Source organism: Anopheles moucheti, chromosome 3, assembly GCF_943734755.1.
Source record: "Anopheles moucheti chromosome 3, idAnoMoucSN_F20_07, whole genome shotgun sequence".
In the NCBI taxonomy this organism is placed as follows: Eukaryota; Metazoa; Arthropoda; class Insecta; order Diptera; family Culicidae; genus Anopheles; species Anopheles moucheti.
The window spans coordinates 66,347,847-66,372,034 of NC_069141.1; the positions used below are offsets into that span (position 1 = coordinate 66,347,847).

The 24,188-nt window shown below is 43.1% G+C and overlaps 1 protein-coding gene across 1 annotated transcript; it reads left to right on the forward strand.

Moving 5' to 3' along the window:
• The first annotated feature begins 21,746 nt into the window (after nucleotides 1-21,746).
• Nucleotides 21,747-23,886, forward strand: LOC128302929 (uncharacterized). The gene is made up of 2 exons (XM_053039779.1): nucleotides 21,747-22,911; nucleotides 23,003-23,886. The coding sequence occupies exons 1-2, from the start codon at nucleotides 21,747-21,749 to the stop codon at nucleotides 23,884-23,886; spliced, it is 2,049 nt and encodes a 682-aa protein (XP_052895739.1).
• Nucleotides 23,887-24,188: the final 302 nt, after the last annotated feature.

Consider the following 24,188-nt stretch of genomic DNA (forward strand, 5'->3'; position numbering starts at 1 on the left):
AGGAAGTCTCTTTATTGAAGCGGAATTCATAGTTATTCAGTGCAGTCTTTTTTCTCTTACTGGTAACTCCAAAACCAACGAATAATAAAAACTGTGCGTTATCAACATTCTTCTTCTTGTTTTTTTTTTTTTGGTACATGAATCTGGCTTTCTTTGACTTTGTTTACCCCCGCAGCTGAATAGTCAGTCATGCGTGCGGAGGATGGGTCCGGGTGGGATTTTGGACTGGTCCTGTCGTGTGAATACCGTCGCCACTACCAATACACCATCGGGCTACTCCGTTTTGTCAATATTAATTCTCAATTACTACAAGGAAATGCACTCCGTACAATAAAAAAAGCAATCAGTTGGAATTTTGTATCCAATTACCTGCTGTATTTGTTCTAATTACGCTGGCTATCACATTTCTTATCGACCATCGGCATTTCATTTGATTTTCCCTATTTTTTATACCAATCAAAGCGTCAAACTTTACACGGCCATATTTATCGCCATTACGTGAACATAATTACGTAATGATTGTTTGATTTCGCATCGGTATTAAATTAGCACCGCACCGTTTGAGTTCTCTCCCTGTTTTTGCAGGCGGAAATTAAATCCCCAATAAAAGTAATGGAAACAGTTGATGGGGTTACGGGTAAACACGGTAAAGCTTGCACAAATCTCTAATGTATTGCAGATAAATTAATAAATGCATGTAAAACAATTCCAATTATTAGCGGATTTTGTGGGGTAGGGTGCGTGAAAATTCAATTTCAACACACACACAAACTCCCGAAAGCTCGCAGGTAAGCTTATTGGCACAATGCATCCGTACATTCAGCAAAAATGGCGAAATTAATCCCGTTTTTCGATGGTCCTCTTCTAAAATGCAGCAAATTCAAGTATCGATGGCAACGGTAGGTACGGTAAGTAGTGGTTGGGAGCATTACAGGGGAGCGGATAAATTGGCTTCCAATAGCACGGACAGATGGGGTGGTTTCGGTACGGGGTGCCCACCGGGGAGCTGGTTAGTATGCATTAGAAGCAGTAGTAAGTGCAATATTGCGATCGATGCCACCACACGATGGCTATGTAAATAGCGAATGATAATAATATTAATAACATCGTTTTTCCCCTTTCTAAGTGGGAAAATTCCTCCATGTGGATCCCAGGAAAGGGATGCAATATGGTATACCATTGTTTGGTACCACACTCACACACACACATGCTTCCTTTTAGTGTCGGAGCAATGTTTCTACATACCCGGACGTACCCGGATATATTGAATTATTTGCAATGTACTGACGTCACCTACGGTAAACCGATTGGATAAAAAGCGTACAACGAGAACACGCAGGAAAAGCTTTTGTTTGTGTAGTCACTGTCACATAAAACTCGATTACCGTACACTCATTACCATGCAAATGGCCGCAAGGCCTCTGGCAGGACAGTTAATGTGTTTTGTTTTTCCAATTTCCTGTTCTCTCTCTCTCTCTCTCTCTCTCTCTCTCTCTCTCTCTCTCTCTCTCTCTCTCTCTTCACTCGCATTTTCCGCTCTTGCTTCCCTATCATTCGTATGGCGTTTGCAGAGAGATTTCATTGCCTTGGTGCCTATAGTTTTCTAGTTCAGGACATAGTAAAATGTGTAAAATTTTGTTAGGAATCTTTCTAGCGACCACTGGCACTCTGATGCGTACACAGCGATTTTCACATAATTTTTCCCACCCCCAAAAAACACATAATTCGATTTTTCGATTCGTCAAACTGAGCCGCAACGTCGAACAATTACTCCACGATTATGGTGATTTTATTTGTCGTGCCCGAGAGTTCGACACTTTAATTGAGTTTACACGTCCGTATGCAAAAAGAGTTCCGTTTCGTGAAAGTGTGTGTACATTTTCAATTACTTTAAGCACAGCCACCCCAAAAAGCAGCAACCGAATTGGAACACTAATTATAACATTGCGCGTTTGCCAAAGCATCGGGCGAGCGGTGGAATCGTTTTAAGCTGCACACGAACGCACACGGCACATTTTAAATAAACATACCTTGCTGGTGCCTGCTGATGCTCATTAGCGTGCCGTGCTGGGTGATGGGCAACATGCTGTCACAAACCGCGACTACCACACGCGGACACGGCATCCTTTTTCGCAAAAACCGGGGCCAATCGGAATCGGCAAGCTGTATCCACTCATTGCGAAATGTCGCTATTGGCAGGTCGCCCACGTGATGGATTCCGGGAGCAACTTTCCCGTGCCGTAGCGACATCAATCAACTGTTGTTTATGAACGTGATAAACATGTGTGCTTTTCCCGTCTTGTCTTTTTCTGTTCCAACCGTAGCCGTTGCATATGTTTCATCATTGCCCTACATTGGTGGATCAAGTACCCATTGGCTCGCATCAACAGTGGGGCAGTGCAGTGAAGTGGATCGTGTTGCTAAAAGCTGTGTAAATAATTCGTTTGCTCGTTTCGGATGCTGTGTGTGCGAGTATGCTCCATATTTCGATGTATGTTATTGATTTACCTTTTTTTCCACCGCATCTCCCATTTCCCCAAAGTTTAGGCAGAAAAGCATACGCCATTGGACAGCATTTTATGCCTGCAGGGTGAAATGAAATCATTAACATGACGATTAAATTTGTATCAATTCGCTGTGCTGTGAGGCGTGTCGTAAAAGCGCACCGTAATATGTCATATTTTTATTGGATTTCTCCCAAAAAACCCGGATATTGAAACGAAATGCCCAACATAGATCACCTGCGCGCCTTTTCAATGCGTGCCGAGATCCACCTCAGCCATAGCATAGCGTGTCTGGGACTGGGTGCACCTACTGGAAAATGCCGTAATGAAATATTAAAATTTTATTTCCACGCTATTTCCCGAATCTTCCACGAAAAATCTCAATATGGTTTCCCGCTTACAGGTTACGGGTTTCAAAAGCGTACAACGTTTTTGGGGGGAAGGATTGGCGTTATTTTTTGTTTTTGTGTTGCTCAGAATGTCAATATGTTCCATCGTATGGATTATTCCACCAAAAAAAAAAGTATGGTGGAGTGTTTAATATGTTCCCGGACGACATTTATGAGTTTTATCCCTCACTCGAACCCCAAATGGTAGAATTTTCGGAATGGTTTCCTTTTTTTCCGTCTGACGTGTGTTGGTGAAGAATATTGCACACAAAGATAAACAATCACCAACAAATGGTGGTTTATTTGCTTGAAAACACTGAGAACAATAATATTTTTTGAGTTTTTATCATTTATTTTGTAATAAATTTAATGTATTTTAAACCACAAAGAACGCACCCATTTTTACCTTACTTTAATTGCTATTTTTACTTAATTCTTTAAATGTTACTTTAACTATTCACCCCTAAAAATTCTTAACTGTATCCGCCTAAATTATTCTTCTTCTACAACAGCGTCCAGCTCAGCGTCCTTGGAGGCTTGCATCAATCGCTCCAACAGCGTCGAAAGATTATCTCCAAACCCATAGGCCGGCAGCTTTGCCAATTTGCGCGATAGCCGAGTGACCGGTGCGCACGTTGTTTTGGCCGTTTGTCCCTCGGTGATGACCGCCAGCTGCAGAATCACGGCAACGATCAGAAGGAACACTATCGCACTGCGAATTGCTCCCATCCTTCCAGTGGCGTATTCGACGTTCCGTAGCGAAAGCAAGTAACCGTTGCTGCTGCTGCTGCTGCCACGGATGACAATGTTGCCGTACAATGGGTCTACGCTTCCACTGCCGAGTGTGGTATCCGTGTCGTAATGACAAAACCGTGACGAGCACGAGACAATATCCGACCAGCTCGGGGTTTTGGTGTACTGTTTCTGGCTTCGCTTAGCACACCCGAATGCTTGTTAGCTGGCAGCGTAATGGCGTGGCAGGTCTTTTATAACAAGCCATCAGTCTCGTCACCGAAAAACAAAACGAAAGAAAAGAACCCAACTGCCATTGCATCGATCGTTACTTGAGATTCGGATTGCATCATTTGTGGAGGTCACACCTGTCCCCACACACGACGAGGGTAACCTTCGCGGTGCAATATGAGGACACAAAACTATCTCCATTGTTACGGGGCGGCAAAAGAACGAGACATAATAACCGAAAGCCAAGACAAGTAGTAAAAGTGATAACAATCGCAGGTTGAGTACAATGTTGTCGTCAACAGCACTCATTTGTATGTTAATTATTACTGCTTAAGAGCTTCTAGCTGCAGAGTTCTGTTTAATTTTGTTTCAACTTAGTTTCACTTCAGCAAAGAATTTTATTTTGTCTTACAGCAAAAAAAAACCTTCTCTAAAAATTCAATTAAACGCTTTCTGCGACTTTGCCCCATTTTTTTGTAATTTACAATGTATAATTAATTCCTCTCAGTCAACACTGTAAAGCAATAAAGCACTCTGAAGACATTACATCACCTTTGCCGAGTGTTACCGAACAGAAGAAAACAATTACAGATCGCATCTGGAGATTGAAACAAAACAAAGTGTTCCGGATCGCACAAACGACCATTTACTAATTATCGCTCGTCGCTGTTGTGTAAAACTTGCACGGAATTTCCTTATCCATTGCGGGCGGTGAAAAACAACAAGTTAGACAGCAAACAAAGGAAGAAAGCAAGCAGCAAAAAAAAACACACACATAAAACCCTACGTCCAGTTGGAGCACCACCTTTTTTGCCTGACAACCATCATTAAATTACTTGACTTTTGTTACAAGCCGGGGTTTGCTTCATTCTTTGCTTTTCCACGCACACACACCCGCGCAAGACGAAAATCCTTTTCCTTGGAGAAATCAAGACTTTGTTCATGGTCTGATTTAAAGCGTGCGAAGAAACAGTGTCAGCGAACAAATCACGCACATCCGCCGCGAACCTTTGGCGCGGGACGTTGCTGAGCTGGTGGACAAACGGCACAATCCCCGTTTCGACCCGAGAGGGTTCTTGAGCAACGTGAAGTGCTGTCCCGCTTATGGGGCCAGTGCCGATGCGAAGGAACTTTACTCCAAATCCCCAACCCATCGCCATTTTCAACGCCTGCCATCGCGGGTTGGCAAACTGTTAATCATTCCGATCGTCCGGGACCCCCGGACCGACCGACGTTCAGGCATGAAGACACGCGAATTGTGTTTGTCGCGAGCGCACCACGCGATTGCCATGCTTTCGTTGATTGATGATGCGATTGAAGCGCACAAAAGAGCATAATAATAAAAAATAAAAAAAACCACCAGCTTGTCGGTGGGGCAAGCTTTTGCTAGCGGGGCGGCAAAGCTTTTGGCGACTGCGTAGCTTGCAGCAGTTACAGGGGCAGGACAGCAATTAGAACAATTCCTAATTGGAAATTGATTGCTTCATCAGGGGAAGAATGGAAGCACAGCAGCTACCGAACCATCAAACATTCCTTGTATCGGAACGGTTTTCCGTTCCGACATTAGGTGTGTACCTTTTTCTTTCTGTGTAACCCCGTGCCGGTGTTGAATTCTTTTGTTGTACAATTTTTTACGCTTAACCAACCGGAAACGGGCAGCAGTAAAGACGCTTATCGAAGGAATGGATTTTATGGCCAAGACGAACAAATAGCCTTTTGTGTTTTGGAGCGAAATGGCAGACATTTTTATGTGTTAATTTACTAAGGTTGGAGCCGCGAGGTTTGCTGTTTTGAGTGAGCATTTTGTAACCTTCTTCTACTCTTTCGAGAATTAGTAGTTTTTGCGAATTTTTACTTATCATTTTAACATTTAACATATCATTTAACTTATCAATTTTTCTTACTTATCACCAAACAGCTTATCCACTTTTAAGTAAGTTTTCATAGGATGGACAATTAGATAAATTTTGTGTGAAATATTGTTAAGAAAATAAATAATATAAAATTACAATATGACGTATACTTAAGGAATTGGAAACAGCATTGATTATGGAATATAAAAGTAGAAAAAATTATAATCACTCACCTGATATTCAACCAACAAGCAAAATCCACAATTCACAATTGTCAAAATTTCTACACAAACACTTGTACATAACAGGCACTTAAAATTACACACATAACAGCCACTTAAATACAATAACAGGCACATAACAAGCACTTAAATTTAGAGAGATTGTGCTTTTCTACAAGCCGATTTATCGTAATCGCATCGCCTGAGATTTGATAATTGCGAACCGGAGCATTCATTATCAACGAAAGACGAACAATAGAGATGACATTAAAAGATATAAATTTTATAAAAGACGCTAATACTCACTGTTAAACTGTTGATTACGACGGACACTTCGTACTGAGGTTGGCTTGTACGTCTTGCCTGACAGATGTACCAAAGTCCCAACAAAGAGTCACTAACGAATACATTCGAGCTTGATCAACCTGCTCATAACTAATAACGTACCCCAGCATAGAACTGCTGTATGAACGCATTGTAAAACTATATCCCGCGAACAAGGAAGGATAGAGTCGAAAACATTTATAAACACAGAACAACACTGACCACATTTGATGGGCACACTGTGATGATATTCCGACCGAACCGAAACATATTTCACAATGATCTAGATCGAATTTTCGATTGCCTACACCGAAAGGACCGTACACGATCTCCAATAACACGAAAAAGAAACTTTTGCATAGTACCAGTTCACTAATCTACAAACAAATGTTGCGAAACTAAAACGAGCTACAGCACGAGAGTGTTTTGTTTTGTTTTGTACAGGGGCCACGTCCAAAAACGATAAGTAATTTGACAGCTCGATCTAGTGAGCGGATGACAGCCAGGGGTGCTCAATGCGAAACAATCTCACCACCAGGACACAAAGATATGGATTTAGCATAAGATTTTATCAAATTGTTTTCAAAAAGGGTAATAATATTTTTTTTATTTTTCCCGTTGTAATGGTAGTTTCAAACGGCTTCAAAGTTATGTGAAAAATAATATTCGATTATTTTAATTAATCGAAAAATTGATATTCGATAAAAGTGCTATTATATTAACCGTCAACTCTACGACCGGATACCCGGGTATGATTTTCGTTTTCAAATTTAATTAATGAGGTGTGAAAATAATCGATTACAGAATGAAAAAGTTCCTGTATATTGGAAGTTTATAGCATATTTTAGTTCAACTTGTACAGATCACAGCAAAACGCGAAAACCCCTGTAACAACGCGCGAATTTAAGTCGCGTTCTACCCGGTTGTTCCATAATTACCGACTGGATGCGTTCATTATCTGCATTTACTTAGCCCTATTCCTATCAAATCTCCGTTTTGCTTGATGGTACATTTAAACTGCACCAATCCGGCAGCTCAACGGAACGGGGGTGAAGAACTGCTCCATCTAAATGCTTTACCGGGGCTCTGTTTTATAGTTACTCTCGTATCGTATCATACTCTGCATCAAGGGTGGTACACGAACCAAAAAACCCCGTGCTTCACGTAAATAGCAAGACGCAGATCCGAGTGATGTGTGCAAACGAACGGCAAACTCCCTGCAGACAAATGTATCATCATGTTTCTTTTTCAACGCGCTGTAAAGCTTTTGCCCACCACTTTCTAACCACCAACGAGGGACCGCCGAGCAGCGATGCTTATGTCGCTCGCACCACACTACAGACGACACCGAACCGGACGGAAGAGTCCTGAGCCCTCAACGAACCTCGGTGCTGCTTGCTTTGCGTGGTTGGAGTTGGGGTTGGGGTTTTTACTCTCCGAAATATTTCCGAGCGAATTCCCGCGTCGTTCGTGATGTCGTTGCCTGCTGCGATTAATGTGGAGCTTTTCCCGTTTGGTGACGTTCCGGGACGATAATGATGGAGCGCACAACACCGGCCAGCGTTGACTTGACGAAACATACCGAAGAAAGCTTACGTATGCGACACTACCGAAGGGAGCAAAAATGGGCGAAGAGTGGGAACTTTGGCAGAAGTGTCTTGTGTGGCGCCCGAGGGCACTTTGCGGGCGCCCGGGTGGAAGGAATCTTTGGTTTTGAAAACTAAATAAATTCCATCCCGTGGGATTCGGTGTCTCGGGTGAAGCTGTTGTTGCTTGCTACCCCCTCCCCTTGCGCCAGTTACCGGTCGTAACGATAACGATGTTGATGAAAATGTTTGTAAGCCAACGGGTTGCTGCACTGTCGTAAATTCCATCGTAGCATCTTGAGGTTGCCCGCGAGCGGTCTTTGGTAAAAGCGTGCTAGAGAGCCCGTACGTGAGCCGGCCACCGTTGCCAGTTGTGGGGGAAGAGCTCGCAAAAACCTTCCCAGTGTGCTCGCAACGCTGCACACTCAAATTAATTACATTTTTGTTTTCGAGCAGGTCGCTGAGAGCCTGGAGAGGACAAAAAAACCGAACTGCAGCGTTGCAGTGACGCTAAAGAATCAGAAGTGAGATGAGTTCGGATGATATTGGATGTGGGGATTCGATACTGAGTGCATCAATCAATTCGTGAATTGCAATCTACAGGAGCTTTATTAAACGCATGCAAGTGGCACAATCAGCTCGGAATTCACAAATTAAAATGATTGTTCCACTTTCCGGAAGAATGAAAGAAAAAAAGTAAATGTCACATTGAACCGAGGAAGTCTCTTTATTGAAGCGGAATTCATAGTTATTCAGTGCAGTCTTTTTTCTCTTACTGGTAACTCCAAAACCAACGAATAATAAAAACTGTGCGTTATCAACATTCTTCTTCTTGTTTTTTTTTTTTTGGTACATGAATCTGGCTTTCTTTGACTTTGTTTACCCCCGCAGCTGAATAGTCAGTCATGCGTGCGGAGGATGGGTCCGGGTGGGATTTTGGACTGGTCCTGTCGTGTGAATACCGTCGCCACTACCAATACACCATCGGGCTACTCCGTTTTGTCAATATTAATTCTCAATTACTACAAGGAAATGCACTCCGTACAATAAAAAAAGCAATCAGTTGGAATTTTGTATCCAATTACCTGCTGTATTTGTTCTAATTACGCTGGCTATCACATTTCTTATCGACCATCGGCATTTCATTTGATTTTCCCTATTTTTTATACCAATCAAAGCGTCAAACTTTACACGGCCATATTTATCGCCATTACGTGAACATAATTACGTAATGATTGTTTGATTTCGCATCGGTATTAAATTAGCACCGCACCGTTTGAGTTCTCTCCCTGTTTTTGCAGGCGGAAATTAAATCCCCAATAAAAGTAATGGAAACAGTTGATGGGGTTACGGGTAAACACGGTAAAGCTTGCACAAATCTCTAATGTATTGCAGATAAATTAATAAATGCATGTAAAACAATTCCAATTATTAGCGGATTTTGTGGGGTAGGGTGCGTGAAAATTCAATTTCAACACACACACAAACTCCCGAAAGCTCGCAGGTAAGCTTATTGGCACAATGCATCCGTACATTCAGCAAAAATGGCGAAATTAATCCCGTTTTTCGATGGTCCTCTTCTAAAATGCAGCAAATTCAAGTATCGATGGCAACGGTAGGTACGGTAAGTAGTGGTTGGGAGCATTACAGGGGAGCGGATAAATTGGCTTCCAATAGCACGGACAGATGGGGTGGTTTCGGTACGGGGTGCCCACCGGGGAGCTGGTTAGTATGCATTAGAAGCAGTAGTAAGTGCAATATTGCGATCGATGCCACCACACGATGGCTATGTAAATAGCGAATGATAATAATATTAATAACATCGTTTTTCCCCTTTCTAAGTGGGAAAATTCCTCCATGTGGATCCCAGGAAAGGGATGCAATATGGTATACCATTGTTTGGTACCACACTCACACACACACATGCTTCCTTTTAGTGTCGGAGCAATGTTTCTACATACCCGGACGTACCCGGATATATTGAATTATTTGCAATGTACTGACGTCACCTACGGTAAACCGATTGGATAAAAAGCGTACAACGAGAACACGCAGGAAAAGCTTTTGTTTGTGTAGTCACTGTCACATAAAACTCGATTACCGTACACTCATTACCATGCAAATGGCCGCAAGGCCTCTGGCAGGACAGTTAATGTGTTTTGTTTTTCCAATTTCCTGTTCTCTCTCTCTCTCTCTCTCTCTCTCTCTCTCTCTCTCTCTCTCTCTCTCTCTCTTTCACTCGCATTTTCCGCTCTTGCTTCCCTATCATTCGTATGGCGTTTGCAGAGAGATTTCATTGCCTTGGTGCCTATAGTTTTCTAGTTCAGGACATAGTAAAATGTGTAAAATTTTGTTAGGAATCTTTCTAGCGACCACTGGCACTCTGATGCGTACACAGCGATTTTCACATAATTTTTCCCACCCCCAAAAAACACATAATTCGATTTTTCGATTCGTCAAACTGAGCCGCAACGTCGAACAATTACTCCACGATTATGGTGATTTTATTTGTCGTGCCCGAGAGTTCGACACTTTAATTGAGTTTACACGTCCGTATGCAAAAAGAGTTCCGTTTCGTGAAAGTGTGTGTACATTTTCAATTACTTTAAGCACAGCCACCCCAAAAAGCAGCAACCGAATTGGAACACTAATTATAACATTGCGCGTTTGCCAAAGCATCGGGCGAGCGGTGGAATCGTTTTAAGCTGCACACGAACGCACACGGCACATTTTAAATAAACATACCTTGCTGGTGCCTGCTGATGCTCATTAGCGTGCCGTGCTGGGTGATGGGCAACATGCTGTCACAAACCGCGACTACCACACGCGGACACGGCATCCTTTTTCGCAAAAACCGGGGCCAATCGGAATCGGCAAGCTGTATCCACTCATTGCGAAATGTCGCTATTGGCAGGTCGCCCACGTGATGGATTCCGGGAGCAACTTTCCCGTGCCGTAGCGACATCAATCAACTGTTGTTTATGAACGTGATAAACATGTGTGCTTTTCCCGTCTTGTCTTTTTCTGTTCCAACCGTAGCCGTTGCATATGTTTCATCATTGCCCTACATTGGTGGATCAAGTACCCATTGGCTCGCATCAACAGTGGGGCAGTGCAGTGAAGTGGATCGTGTTGCTAAAAGCTGTGTAAATAATTCGTTTGCTCGTTTCGGATGCTGTGTGTGCGAGTATGCTCCATATTTCGATGTATGTTATTGATTTACCTTTTTTTCCACCGCATCTCCCATTTCCCCAAAGTTTAGGCAGAAAAGCATACGCCATTGGACAGCATTTTATGCCTGCAGGGTGAAATGAAATCATTAACATGACGATTAAATTTGTATCAATTCGCTGTGCTGTGAGGCGTGTCGTAAAAGCGCACCGTAATATGTCATATTTTTATTGGATTTCTCCCAAAAAACCCGGATATTGAAACGAAATGCCCAACATAGATCACCTGCGCGCCTTTTCAATGCGTGCCGAGATCCACCTCAGCCATAGCATAGCGTGTCTGGGACTGGGTGCACCTACTGGAAAATGCCGTAATGAAATATTAAAATTTTATTTCCACGCTATTTCCCGAATCTTCCACGAAAAATCTCAATATGGTTTCCCGCTTACAGGTTACGGGTTTCAAAAGCGTACAACGTTTTTGGGGGGAAGGATTGGCGTTATTTTTTGTTTTTGTGTTGCTCAGAATGTCAATATGTTCCATCGTATGGATTATTCCACCAAAAAAAAAAGTATGGTGGAGTGTTTAATATGTTCCCGGACGACATTTATGAGTTTTATCCCTCACTCGAACCCCAAATGGTAGAATTTTCGGAATGGTTTCCTTTTTTTCCGTCTGACGTGTGTTGGTGAAGAATATTGCACACAAAGATAAACAATCACCAACAAATGGTGGTTTATTTGCTTGAAAACACTGAGAACAATAATATTTTTTGAGTTTTTATCATTTATTTTGTAATAAATTTAATGTATTTTAAACCACAAAGAACGCACCCATTTTTACCTTACTTTAATTGCTATTTTTACTTAATTCTTTAAATGTTACTTTAACTATTCACCCCTAAAAATTCTTAACTGTATCCGCCTAAATTATTCTTCTTCTACAACAGCGTCCAGCTCAGCGTCCTTGGAGGCTTGCATCAATCGCTCCAACAGCGTCGAAAGATTATCTCCAAACCCATAGGCCGGCAGCTTTGCCAATTTGCGCGATAGCCGAGTGACCGGTGCGCACGTTGTTTTGGCCGTTTGTCCCTCGGTGATGACCGCCAGCTGCAGAATCACGGCAACGATCAGAAGGAACACTATCGCACTGCGAATTGCTCCCATCCTTCCAGTGGCGTATTCGACGTTCCGTAGCGAAAGCAAGTAACCGTTGCTGCTGCTGCTGCTGCCACGGATGACAATGTTGCCGTACAATGGGTCTACGCTTCCACTGCCGAGTGTGGTATCCGTGTCGTAATGACAAAACCGTGACGAGCACGAGACAATATCCGACCAGCTCGGGGTTTTGGTGTACTGTTTCTGGCTTCGCTTAGCACACCCGAATGCTTGTTAGCTGGCAGCGTAATGGCGTGGCAGGTCTTTTATAACAAGCCATCAGTCTCGTCACCGAAAAACAAAACGAAAGAAAAGAACCCAACTGCCATTGCATCGATCGTTACTTGAGATTCGGATTGCATCATTTGTGGAGGTCACACCTGTCCCCACACACGACGAGGGTAACCTTCGCGGTGCAATATGAGGACACAAAACTATCTCCATTGTTACGGGGCGGCAAAAGAACGAGACATAATAACCGAAAGCCAAGACAAGTAGTAAAAGTGATAACAATCGCAGGTTGAGTACAATGTTGTCGTCAACAGCACTCATTTGTATGTTAATTATTACTGCTTAAGAGCTTCTAGCTGCAGAGTTCTGTTTAATTTTGTTTCAACTTAGTTTCACTTCAGCAAAGAATTTTATTTTGTCTTACAGCAAAAAAAAACCTTCTCTAAAAATTCAATTAAACGCTTTCTGCGACTTTGCCCCATTTTTTTGTAATTTACAATGTATAATTAATTCCTCTCAGTCAACACTGTAAAGCAATAAAGCACTCTGAAGACATTACATCACCTTTGCCGAGTGTTACCGAACAGAAGAAAACAATTACAGATCGCATCTGGAGATTGAAACAAAACAAAGTGTTCCGGATCGCACAAACGACCATTTACTAATTATCGCTCGTCGCTGTTGTGTAAAACTTGCACGGAATTTCCTTATCCATTGCGGGCGGTGAAAAACAACAAGTTAGACAGCAAACAAAGGAAGAAAGCAAGCAGCAAAAAAAAACACACACATAAAACCCTACGTCCAGTTGGAGCACCACCTTTTTTGCCTGACAACCATCATTAAATTACTTGACTTTTGTTACAAGCCGGGGTTTGCTTCATTCTTTGCTTTTCCACGCACACACACCCGCGCAAGACGAAAATCCTTTTCCTTGGAGAAATCAAGACTTTGTTCATGGTCTGATTTAAAGCGTGCGAAGAAACAGTGTCAGCGAACAAATCACGCACATCCGCCGCGAACCTTTGGCGCGGGACGTTGCTGAGCTGGTGGACAAACGGCACAATCCCCGTTTCGACCCGAGAGGGTTCTTGAGCAACGTGAAGTGCTGTCCCGCTTATGGGGCCAGTGCCGATGCGAAGGAACTTTACTCCAAATCCCCAACCCATCGCCATTTTCAACGCCTGCCATCGCGGGTTGGCAAACTGTTAATCATTCCGATCGTCCGGGACCCCCGGACCGACCGACGTTCAGGCATGAAGACACGCGAATTGTGTTTGTCGCGAGCGCACCACGCGATTGCCATGCTTTCGTTGATTGATGATGCGATTGAAGCGCACAAAAGAGCATAATAATAAAAAATAAAAAAAACCACCAGCTTGTCGGTGGGGCAAGCTTTTGCTAGCGGGGCGGCAAAGCTTTTGGCGACTGCGTAGCTTGCAGCAGTTACAGGGGCAGGACAGCAATTAGAACAATTCCTAATTGGAAATTGATTGCTTCATCAGGGGAAGAATGGAAGCACAGCAGCTACCGAACCATCAAACATTCCTTGTATCGGAACGGTTTTCCGTTCCGACATTAGGTGTGTACCTTTTTCTTTCTGTGTAACCCCGTGCCGGTGTTGAATTCTTTTGTTGTACAATTTTTTACGCTTAACCAACCGGAAACGGGCAGCAGTAAAGACGCTTATCGAAGGAATGGATTTTATGGCCAAGACGAACAAATAGCCTTTTGTGTTTTGGAGCGAAATGGCAGACATTTTTATGTGTTAATTTACTAAGGTTGGAGCCGCGAGGTTTGCTGTTTTGAGTGAGCATTTTGTAACCTTCTTCTACTCTTTCGAGAATTAGTAGTTTTTGCGAATTTTTACTTATCATTTTAACATTTAACATATCATTTAACTTATCAATTTTTCTTACTTATCACCAAACAGCTTATCCACTTTTAAGTAAGTTTTCATAGGATGGACAATTAGATAAATTTTGTGTGAAATATTGTTAAGAAAATAAATAATATAAAATTACAATATGACGTATACTTAAGGAATTGGAAACAGCATTGATTATGGAATATAAAAGTAGAAAAAATTATAATCACTCACCTGATATTCAACCAACAAGCAAAATCCACAATTCACAATTGTCAAAATTTCTACACAAACACTTGTACATAACAGGCACTTAAAATTACACACATAACAGCCACTTAAATACAATAACAGGCACATAACAAGCACTTAAATTTAGAGAGATTGTGCTTTTCTACAAGCCGATTTATCGTAATCGCATCGCCTGAGATTTGATAATTGCGAACCGGAGCATTCATTATCTACAAAAGACGAACAATAGAGATGACATTAAAAGTTATAAATTATATAAAACACGCTATTACTCACGGTTAAAATGTTGATTACGACGGACACTTCGTACTGAGGTTGGCTTGTACGTCTCTTCTGACAGATGTGCCAAAGTCCCAACAAAGAGTCACTAACGAATACATTCGAGCTTGATCAATCTGCTCATAACTAATAACGTACCCCACCATAGAACCGCTGTATGAACGCATTGTAAAACTATATTCCCGCGAACAAGGAAGGATAGAGTCGAAAACATTTATAAACACAGAACAACACTGACCACATTTGATGCGCACACTGTGATGATATTCCGACCGAACCGAAACATATTTCACAAGGATCTAGATCGAATTTTCGATTGCCTACACCGAAATGACCGTACACAATCTCCAATAACACGAAAAAGAAACTTTTGCATAGTACCAATTCACTAATCTACAAACAAATCTTGCGAAACTAAAACGGGCCACAGCACGAGAGTGTTTTGTTTTGTTTTGTTTTGTTTAGGGACCACGTCCAAAAACGATAAGTAATTTGACAGCTCGATCTAGTGAGCGGATGACAGCCAGGGGTGCTCAATGCGAAACAAACTCACCACCAGGACACAATGATATGGATTTTGCATAAGATTTTATCAAATTGTTTTCAAAAAAGGTAATAATAGTTTTTTTTCCCCGTTGCAATGGTAGTTTCAAACGGTTTCAAAGTTCAGTGAAAAATAATATTCGATTATTTTAATTAATCGAGAAATTGATATTCGATAAAAGTGCTATTATATTAATCGTCAACTCTACGACCAGATACCCTGGAATGATTGTTTTCAAATTTAGATAATGAGGTGTTAAAATAATCGATTACAGAATGAAAAAGTTCCTGTATATTGGAAGTTTATAGCATATTTTAGTTCAACTTGTACAGATCACAGCAAAACGCAAAAACCCCTGTAACATGCGGAACTAGCGCGCGAATTTAAGTCGCTTTAATTACATTTCGCAATTTTTTACAAAATTTGTCAATAAAAATTTTGTACAAAAAGAAAAATAAACGGAATATTGTACAAGCTAACAATGCGGTGCGATTGTTCTGGCCGGGTCCGCGATTAGAAGCAACTGGATTAGAATAACTTATGCTTATTTTTAGCCAACATAGTTCCGATAAGGCAAGGGAAGGAATGGAAGATTGTTCGCAATATTGTTCTCAATTTGATGTACACCTTTGTTTGGTTGCTAACAATTGTGCTCTTTGAAAAAAAAATGGCAATTTTGCTCATTATAAGGGAGATTAACTAGCCAGTACTGCGAAATACTAGTTGCATAAACTACGCTTTTCTCCGTGTTTTTCCGTAAAACCCGTAAGCATATAATCTCATTACACTACGCTGCAATTACGGCTGTACGAAGTAGTATTATTATGGATCGTTTTCGAGAATTCATTAATGAGTACAACGGTAAACCGTTGTGTTAATTGTATTTTCACTAAATATGTTTCGTAATAATCAAAGCCGATAATTTGTTTCAAATACGTCAAATAAACGATACGATCCCCACCAGCGATGTGTATATACCAACGGATGCAATAATGGGCAGATTTAATCCGCTTTTTCTCAGCCATCAATTTTCCCTTCCCACCAAACGATTCAATACCGTTCAAGTTGCATTCGGTAATCATATATCTCACCGCACCTGGCAGTTCATCGTATCGGGCCAATTGATTTTATAACGCTTTTCTTCAAACTGCTCGGAACTCTTGCCGAAAACTTGATCACACTGTGTTTCACCTTGCTAGTAGCAGGGCGATAAAAATAAAATAAAATATCAAACGCTCCACACGCGTTCAGAGTGTGCAAAGGATTGCAAGTTCTCTCCATTACTCACACACACAGAAATGGGCACAAACCATCGCTTTCCTTTTTTCTTCTGCATGTTAAAATTCATGAGCAAAAGTTGCATTTTAAGTTTGCTGCACAAGCTCCGACGAAAGGACCGGCCACCGGCGCAATCCTAGTAAGCTGTGCATGTTGCGACAAATGCGCGGAACGGTTTTGCTGTTTTGCGAAATCTCAAAAGAAACGTTACGGTGGTTGTATAATAACGAACGAAAAATCATGGCCCATGAAAATGTCGACTACCGGCGCGCTGGGTGGTGATGGAAAATAGACGCTGGGAGAAGAAGAATAATTCCCACCCACCACGCTGGAAGTCGCAGTTTATTCAAATACAATCCCGACAAGTTTGCCGTTGGTGGTCCCCTTTTTTTTTTGCTTGTTTTGTCTGCATAAATTTTCTTTTCATTTCTCGATTTTTCTTTTCGTGTTCGTAGGAAATGGTAATTGTAGTTTTGTCATGCTCGGGGGCGTGCTCGTAAAATTGAGCCTCAAAAGCGATGAGTTTAAAATAGGTAATTCGTTTAGAAAAATATATTTAAATAAAGCTAAAGAACCCATACACATGAGATTTGTTACATATTTTCACTTCGAGTACTTTTTCTGCTTTCTTAAGAAATAAATGACTGATGCCCCCCCCGAAGGAGCAGGTAAGAAAAAGGGTTCGCAACAGCAAAGCACAATGAACAGGTTGTGGTGCCATAATTTTAAAAGTCAACTCGGCAGAAAACCGAACCCCCAAATGAAGCCCCAACGCCGTGGCTGCAAGTGAAGCGGAATGAAAATTGAATCAAAATTTGTTCGCTGAAGGAACACGAGTTTTCCACTATATTTTCGTGTCTCGCTGCCCTGAAAATCGTGCCTTTAGATGGAGCGTGAAAAAGCTCTTAGTTCTGCTAATAAATTTTATGAATTTATCCTCCACTTTTCCTTCCACTCTTTCTCTCTCGCCGCTAAATTGCTTAAACCTCTCGCAGTACGCGGACACTTTCTGCTACAGGTTGGGGTCCGCAGAGTCAACGGTTACAAGACCTTTGCCATAATTCAATCTGCATTTCGGTACCGGTACAGACAGTGTGTGTCCCGCAGGAAAAAAAAAGAAGGTACGTGTATGGTACGCAAGATGATGAAAACTGGTTCGTTCTTGTCACCTCCAAGGAGCCAAGACGCGCCCAGAGTGCCGAGAAAAGAAAAAAGCAAGCAAAATTCTTTACTGTCCATAAAAACGCGAAAAGTCTGCGGGGACCATGGTGACTGGAGCAAAAAATCGTGGAACCACCCGCAACCAGCTGGTAACTCGTTATCATTCACGGAATCGTAAGAAAACGTGCCACGGTGGGGACGTTTATGCTTCCCTACTGGGGGGAAATCCTTCGAACTGTGTTACGAAATGTGTTCGTGTGTAAAAGGGGTATTCTGAAAGGGAGGGTAAAGAAAACATGCCATGTAAGCATAAATGAGTTCATAATTTGTTATCTCATCGCGCTAGCAGATGAAACGTGCCGTATTTATTCACTTAAGATCGATATTTCCTGCTCTAGGCAGCAACTTTTTTGGATCACTAAGAGTTTCCTTTACATTTTTCCTTATATTATGAACCATACAGTTTCTTAAATCATATATTTTCTTTCCTTCTTTCTCAAATCGTTCCTTTGCTGCCCAAATAATTCGTCCTGGTACGGTTACGGCTTAACCTCGTGCCGTATCACATCAATCAAATAAGACCATAAAAGCCTTCATGCTTATCGGTAATTACCCAGCCGACTGGCCGTGCTTTTCCGTTCTTCGGAGGATTAGGTCACTGGCTGCCGACTGGGTCACTGTACCGGGTGGCACCAAAATGGAAAACCGATTTACGGTAGTGACGATTCGATTGACTAATAAATCTACACTCAAGCGTTTCGCCCCTCCCAGCCAGGATCGATTGGATCCATCTGGAAATGGTTGGGAATTGGAAACGCAACTTTCCACTCAAACATTCGTTCCGTTTCAATCTCGCCCAGCACGGTGGTACTAAAATTTTCCAGCGAGGAGTTTCGCAAAATCTTTGCAAAGACTAACAAACGGAATCGTTATAACTTCTACTTCCTGTTTATTCGCCAACTTTTGACGATTCGCTCCTCGCCAGTCGATCGTTTTGGGATGGCCGGAAGTAGTTAAAGTTTTTGGTGCTTGAACAGAAAAAAAAGTTATCTTCATTATACTCTGCACATGCATGGGGTGGGAGAGAATTTTCGACACTAATTTCATTTCCACTGTTCTTAACGGGATAAGCGCCGACAAAAAAAAGGATATTCGAGAATCTTTCTAAGATCCATGATGATTTCATCCACAAAAAAAAACTGCAAAAACTATTCTGCCTCCCCAGAAGTGCTATCTGTCTCATTTCGAATTCATCATAGTTTCAATTGCTTCTTTTTGTGCTTGGATGCATTGTGATCCTATGGGTGCCATAATACGTTCAGAGCTATCGATCTAAATAGACCAGGGTTCGGCAAAGTGCGGCCAGCGACTTTAGAAAATTTTTGAAAGACCTCACAAAGAACACAAGATCTCTTCACTACGATACAAACAATAAATATGTGTGATTGATCATTGACATCAACTATTTATTATTTATCTACATTTTTTAACAAAATTTCGTTGGTTACCTTTTCCTAACCAATTAATTCTTGGACGGTCTGAAAGTCTGAAGTCCATAACGTATGTTAAGAAGGGAGTTGGATTTAAGAGTTGCTCTACGCACAAGACGATCGTGAACCAGTAGAACCGATCCAGCTTGGAATTATATTAAGTTTAACTTCACGATTGGAATGTCTGGTCCTCAGCTTCAAAGTTCTTTCTATTATCTGGCCTTTTTCGTGAAACATGTGCCGACCCCTGAAATAGACGAATGTACGGAGCATGTTTCCTGTATGGTGATGGTTTTTGATCAAAACTTCGAAAAGCAGATAGAATAAAATTATGTTGTATCACCATGCATACAAAACAATGAATCAACATATTCTTCCTTGTGTTTCTTTGCTGTGACACACTCGTATTGCAAATGAATAACGCACAGCAGCGAACACAGAGGCTCATTTCCATAGCGTCAAACGTATTGAGTTGTTGAGCACGTTCAACACCAAACTTGTTTGATGCTTTTGTTTCACTTAAAGAGAGTAAATAAAAAACAGCTTTGCCGTCAACTGTCCGATGTAATGTTAAACGAAACAGTGCCCATGTTTTGTCACCATCAACATACCACTGTGTGCCCAGGTCATCCATATTGTACAACATAATATTGTATTAAATATGAAGCATGGCCCAGAAGTCTTGTCCACCGTACTAGATATGCCGTATTCGGCAATGGCTAAGCCTTATGCATATTGGATGAAAATACCATGTTCGATCCTACCGATACACCGGAAGATGAAACGAAATTCGTTTCGGTCGCTCATACACCCTTGAAAAGGGCGGAAATCCTTCGGCAACTCGGAAAAATAAGAGCGAAGAACCAACCACGATCCGAACAGCGGATCACGTTGAGGCTATCGACGCAATGTGTTACCGGCACGAACGAGCAAAACCCGTACAACAACCTGTGCGACACTGGCAACAATAAATTGCTTCGTTTGAACTGAAATCGTAATGGAAACGTAATAAAATATGTAAGTCCCATCCCGGGGCACTGTTTGCCGTTTGCAGAAACATCAATGATAAATGGGATCGAGTTGGCTCACTGGCTGGGTTTGCCGGTTCTGTCAGCTGATACGGAAGATAGGATTGGCACTCGAGATGACAGTCGAACGGCGCCGTCCGACAGTGGAAAGTTGAAGCAATGAATTTTCGATGCGGCTGTGATTTGGCGCCGCCGGTATTACAGTAAATGTTTCGTGATAGAACCGCATGTATTGGGCATCCATTTTTAATCGCGTACAAAACTCACCCATATTTCATTAATAGTTTTATTGAATCTATTTGCAGCGGAATGATTAGCTCGTGTGCAAAATCCACCTAACCCTGCAAGTTTTAATCGAAGGAAAATAAAGCGTATTGATCGTGAGATAACTTGATCGTGCTGTGTTGTGCTTTTCTATGAGCTTTTTTTTCGCTCGCTCGCTCATTGAACACCACATGTTGTTCAATTGAAACGCAACAAATACAATTTGCCCGAAGCCTTCGAAGGTCCGATGCTGGGTGAATATAAATCAGCCAACTCACCACCCCAATTCCGCTCGCAGATTAAAGAACGCGGCCCAGCTGCTGCACACTAACAATCGGCGCCCCAAAAATCTATCGCACCAAACAGAATGGAAAGTGGAATAACACGGCAGAAAAATAGCACATCCCACGGTACGGAATGCACCTACATATTTCATGCGAGTTTTCATTTGAATGGAAATGCAATAAATATTAGACGGCGAGTTTGAGCTATCCCCCAGTATGCGAGTGCGAATGGCCGATCGGTAGCAGCGATATGTTCAGTTCGTTTGAACGAGCGCCGGCTCGAATTTCTAACCGAAAACATGGTCGACAAACTTCAAACATGAAATACTTTTCCCGCTGATGCGCTGAATTCAGGGGATTCGGTGGGAAGGCGGTGGGAAGTGGTAGTAGTGGCCGGCAATGTTTCCCAGTTTTGTTTCTGCTCATGCATGGTTGCACGAAAAGCGTGGAAATGAGAAGAATCTGCCATCCGGATGATTGGACCACACAAATTAAACGGAGTGGAGTTTTGTTTTTTTTTCTCCTCTCTTTGCTGCTTCCAAACAACCTCCAACCACTGTGTTCAGGAATATTGGAAAACCACTTTATTCAAATTGTTGCATCCATTTTGTTTTTTTTCTGTCATTGCACACAAAGCGTGGAGAAAAACACAATGGTAAGGCAATTTATCCCTGCTGTATGATAGTGACAGATACGCAGTAGGCCTTGTGGTTTGGGAGTGTATCGGCAGTTGATATTTGTTCGCGTGAAGTGAGTGCAAATTAAGCTTTAGTAGGCTTTGGCGGGAGTTATGGGAAGTCAGCTTAGGGCGCTCTTCACGATGTTTGGATAATTGTTTTCAAAGCCATGGTCAGTAAAGTCCACCGTCATCGACTTTAAAATAAATATCAAGCGTAACACAAAATGGCAGTGATACGGGGACTCCATCGAAAGTCCATCAGCTGGATGTTTTTATTGATTGTGTCAACTCAACGCCTTGCCTTTCTTGAGACAAGTGATAGAACATTCATGCCGGATAGTTCCGGATGGGGTTTATGCCAAGAAATGGACATCCCCTTCCTCCCGGGCGGCATCCAGCAAAGTCAGCCTTGCATTCCCAATGCCCAATGGAGCACAAACCCCGTAGAAACCGTTGCAAGAAAACATACCCAATTACCGGCACACGAACAAAGGACCGGTAGTAAATTGATAGAGTGCTACTTTGAAGGCTCTTCTGTGCAATCATTTAACCGCAAACAGGTCGACATGCAATCTGCTCAAGGCGCCACACTTCAACAAACTTCACCCAACGATTCCATCGCCGTACGCCACCGTACACCTTCGAATCAATCAACGGTGCCGGTAAGAAACGGACCGCCCGGTAATGATGGAAGAAAGTTTCCTGGAAATAATGGTGAGTACTTTATGGAACCGGCAACGGCATGTATCGATGCTTCGGGGTGGCTTCAAAATGGCCTCCGTTTCACTGCAGGAACGTCCGGCTGGAGGATGCGCTCCGGTCACCGAGTGGCGTCAGCGTTGAAGTTGTGGAATTGTGGCATGGTACGGTGTACCGGTTACCAGTCGGTAAACGATGCACACCGTGCCGAAGGGCTTTACCCGAGTGCAACCGAGATGATTGGCAATGTCACGAAGAGAGGTGGGGCGCGTGGTGTTGCGCACCCATCTGAAGAAGCCCGAGCACCGGAGGAAAACTTGAAAAGCTTTCAAAATCACTTCAACTCACCGATACCACTCGTCGACGATTCCATCTCGGAAGTGGAACGCAACGCCATCCCTGCAACAGATGGACAACGATATGGCGCAGCGTTCTCGTCGTGGGAATCGCCCGAAGGATATTGGTTTCGGTACGAAAGAATTGATAAACGGAAACAATCTGAAAAGCGGCCCGGTATCAACTTTTTGGACAACTTTGATGCGCTTGCTGTGTGGAACATGTGTCCCAGGCCCGAGATAAAGCTCTGCACAGTAAATACCCTCGAGAGTCGTCCGGATCGTATAATGGAGGTTGTATTGTCAACGAACGATAGTGCTCGTACCAACGGAACCGATCAGCCGTCGATGGAAGGTGAAGATTCTCGAGTCGAGTCGCGCTCTCCCCAATGGTCATCATATTTATGATCCCGTTTTCTTATTTTGTGGTTGAATCTTGTTTCCAGAGTATGTACACTACAATTGCAGCGAAGGTGGCTCGAACCGAGGGGATCGCATCGTAGGTGGAAGAAATGCCGACTGGGACGATGCTCCTTACCTCGTATCGCTAAGAAATCTCTACCACGAGCGGCGATACGGCTTTGGAAGTGGGTTGTTTTGTGGTGGGTCTCTGATTAGTGCCGACCGGGTGCTGACCGCAGCACACTGCTTCAAGACGAAAGCGTCCAACATGGCCGTAGTGGCGGGCGTACTGAATCGGTTCGATCGATCCGAACGGATGCAGCAACGGCGGGTATTCCGATACCTGTCCCATCCGGGCTGGAACTCAAGGACAATGTACGCGGACATTGGGCTCTTATCCTTGCAAACTCCGTTCCGCATCAGCGTTCCGTTCAGCTCCGGCAGCTTAATGCCGATCGAGCTGACGGCCCAAAGACCAAACGATGGGGCGCGCTGTACCATCTACGGCTGGGGCCGAACTCGCGAAGGTCCGAAACAGTTCCAGCCCGTCTGTCTGCAGAAGGCGGACGTAACGGTGCTGGAGCTGGAGCGCTGCAATCGTTCCCTGCACACGGTTGTGCACGTTCCGGATGGTACGCTCTGTGCCGGGAGCTTCGATGGTGGAGTCGACGCCTGTCAGGGCGATTCCGGTGGTCCGCTCGTCTGTGGCGGTGCACTTTATGGAGTCGTTAGTTTCGGTTGGGGCTGCGGGAGATCCCATTTTCCCGGCGTGTACACCGATGTGTTCGTGCACCGCCGGTGGATTGAGGCATCGGCGGACAGCGACCCACGGACGTGGAACGGTGGTACCGCACCGGCGTACGGTCGTCCGGGATGGCGTACTGTGCTGGGTGTAATAATAATGTTTAGCACCGTACTGCTGTCGTAAAACGTCGAACCGTACTGGTCCGTCCGGTCCATTTTCTTCGAATTGAGTGTTTGTGGATGGCTGTGGATGCGGAGCGCATAAGGAACTGTCAATTATTCCGCCGAGAGTTAAGCGTCCGCGGGCGACGCATTAGGAAATGGCGACGTGGAGAATGTTTCGAGGATGTTTCCGAAATGGTGGTGGTCCGTGGGCAATGCTTCAATGTACGTTAATATTTTGACACAGCGCAACCATTAGGTCCGACCAGAGTGAGGTATTTATTTCAATAAAAAAATAACAATATTCTCCTCGGGTTCATCTCC

Excerpts from the sequence above, each read along its gene's own strand:
- LOC128302929 (XM_053039779.1), top strand. The coding sequence starts at position 21,747 with ATGGCAGTGATACGGGGACTCCATCGAAAGTCCATCAGCTGGATGTTT. Across the intron at positions 22,912-23,002 it reads CGATCAGCCGTCGATGGAAG|AGTATGTACACTACAATTGC; the intron begins GTGAAGATTCTC and ends TCTTGTTTCCAG.